We start from the raw sequence: 778 nt of genomic DNA, 5'->3' as shown, positions 1-778 counted from the left end.
TATATATATATATATATATATATAAATATAGACAACAATATATATATATATTATATTATATTATTATATTATTATTTTATATTTTATTATATTATTATATTATATTTTTATTATATTATTTTTTTTTATATTATTCTATGCTAGATATACATATATATAGACATATACATATTTTCTGTTTCTGCTGCTTTTTCTGCTGCTTTTCTGCTGCTTTTTCTGCTGCTTTTTCTGCTGCTTTTTCTGCTGCTGCTGCTGCTGCTGCTGCTGCTGCTGCTGCTGCTGCTGCTGCTGCTGCAGGGTACGGCTGCAGCAGCGGGAGGCCATCAGAGCGTGGGGTGTATGAATCAGTGGAAGCAGCCTTTGCTTATCTCACCAACGAGCTGCGTATACACCCCAGCAGTATTGTCGCTTACGGAAGATCCTTAGGTCTGCTGCTGCTGCTGCTGCTGCTGCTGCTGCTGCTGTTGGTGCTGCTGTTGTTGTTGTTGCTGCTGCTGCTGCTGCTGTTGCTCCTGCTGTTGTTGTTGCTGTTGATGATGCTCGTGCTGCTGCCGACGCTGCAGCAGCAGGGCTTAGCCATTTCACGCCCTTTGTAGTAGCTGTTCTGCTTCTGCTGCTGCTGCTGCTGCTGCTGCTGCTGCTTCTCCTGCTGCTGTTTCTGTTGCTCCAGGTGCTGCTTCTGCTGCTGCTGCTGCTGCTCCTGCTGCAGTTGCTGTTGCTGCAGCAATGCATCTCTAGATGTACACAATTTCCTCCCGTTCTAATCCCTTTTTCTCCC

The 778-nt window shown here is 44.1% G+C and overlaps 1 protein-coding gene across 1 annotated transcript in view; it reads right to left on the bottom strand.

Annotated features, from left to right (window-relative positions):
* Positions 1–409: 409 nt before the first annotated feature.
* The window catches only part of EMH_0082640 (uncharacterized protein), a gene marked incomplete at both ends in the record, with an annotated part of 1,252 nt that continues 883 nt past the window's right edge, over positions 410–778 (bottom strand). The window contains one exon of the mRNA XM_013500558.1: positions 410–732. Coding sequence (XP_013356012.1) covers positions 410–732 — 323 coding nt within the window. The remainder of the gene's footprint in view (positions 733–778) is intronic.

The sequence above is a fragment of the Eimeria mitis genome, genomic scaffold (assembly GCF_000499745.2).
Source record: "Eimeria mitis Houghton genomic scaffold, Emh_scaff5539, whole genome shotgun sequence".
NCBI lineage: Eukaryota > Apicomplexa > Conoidasida > Eucoccidiorida > Eimeriidae > Eimeria > Eimeria mitis.
This window is presented reverse-complemented; position numbering and strand designations above follow the sequence as displayed.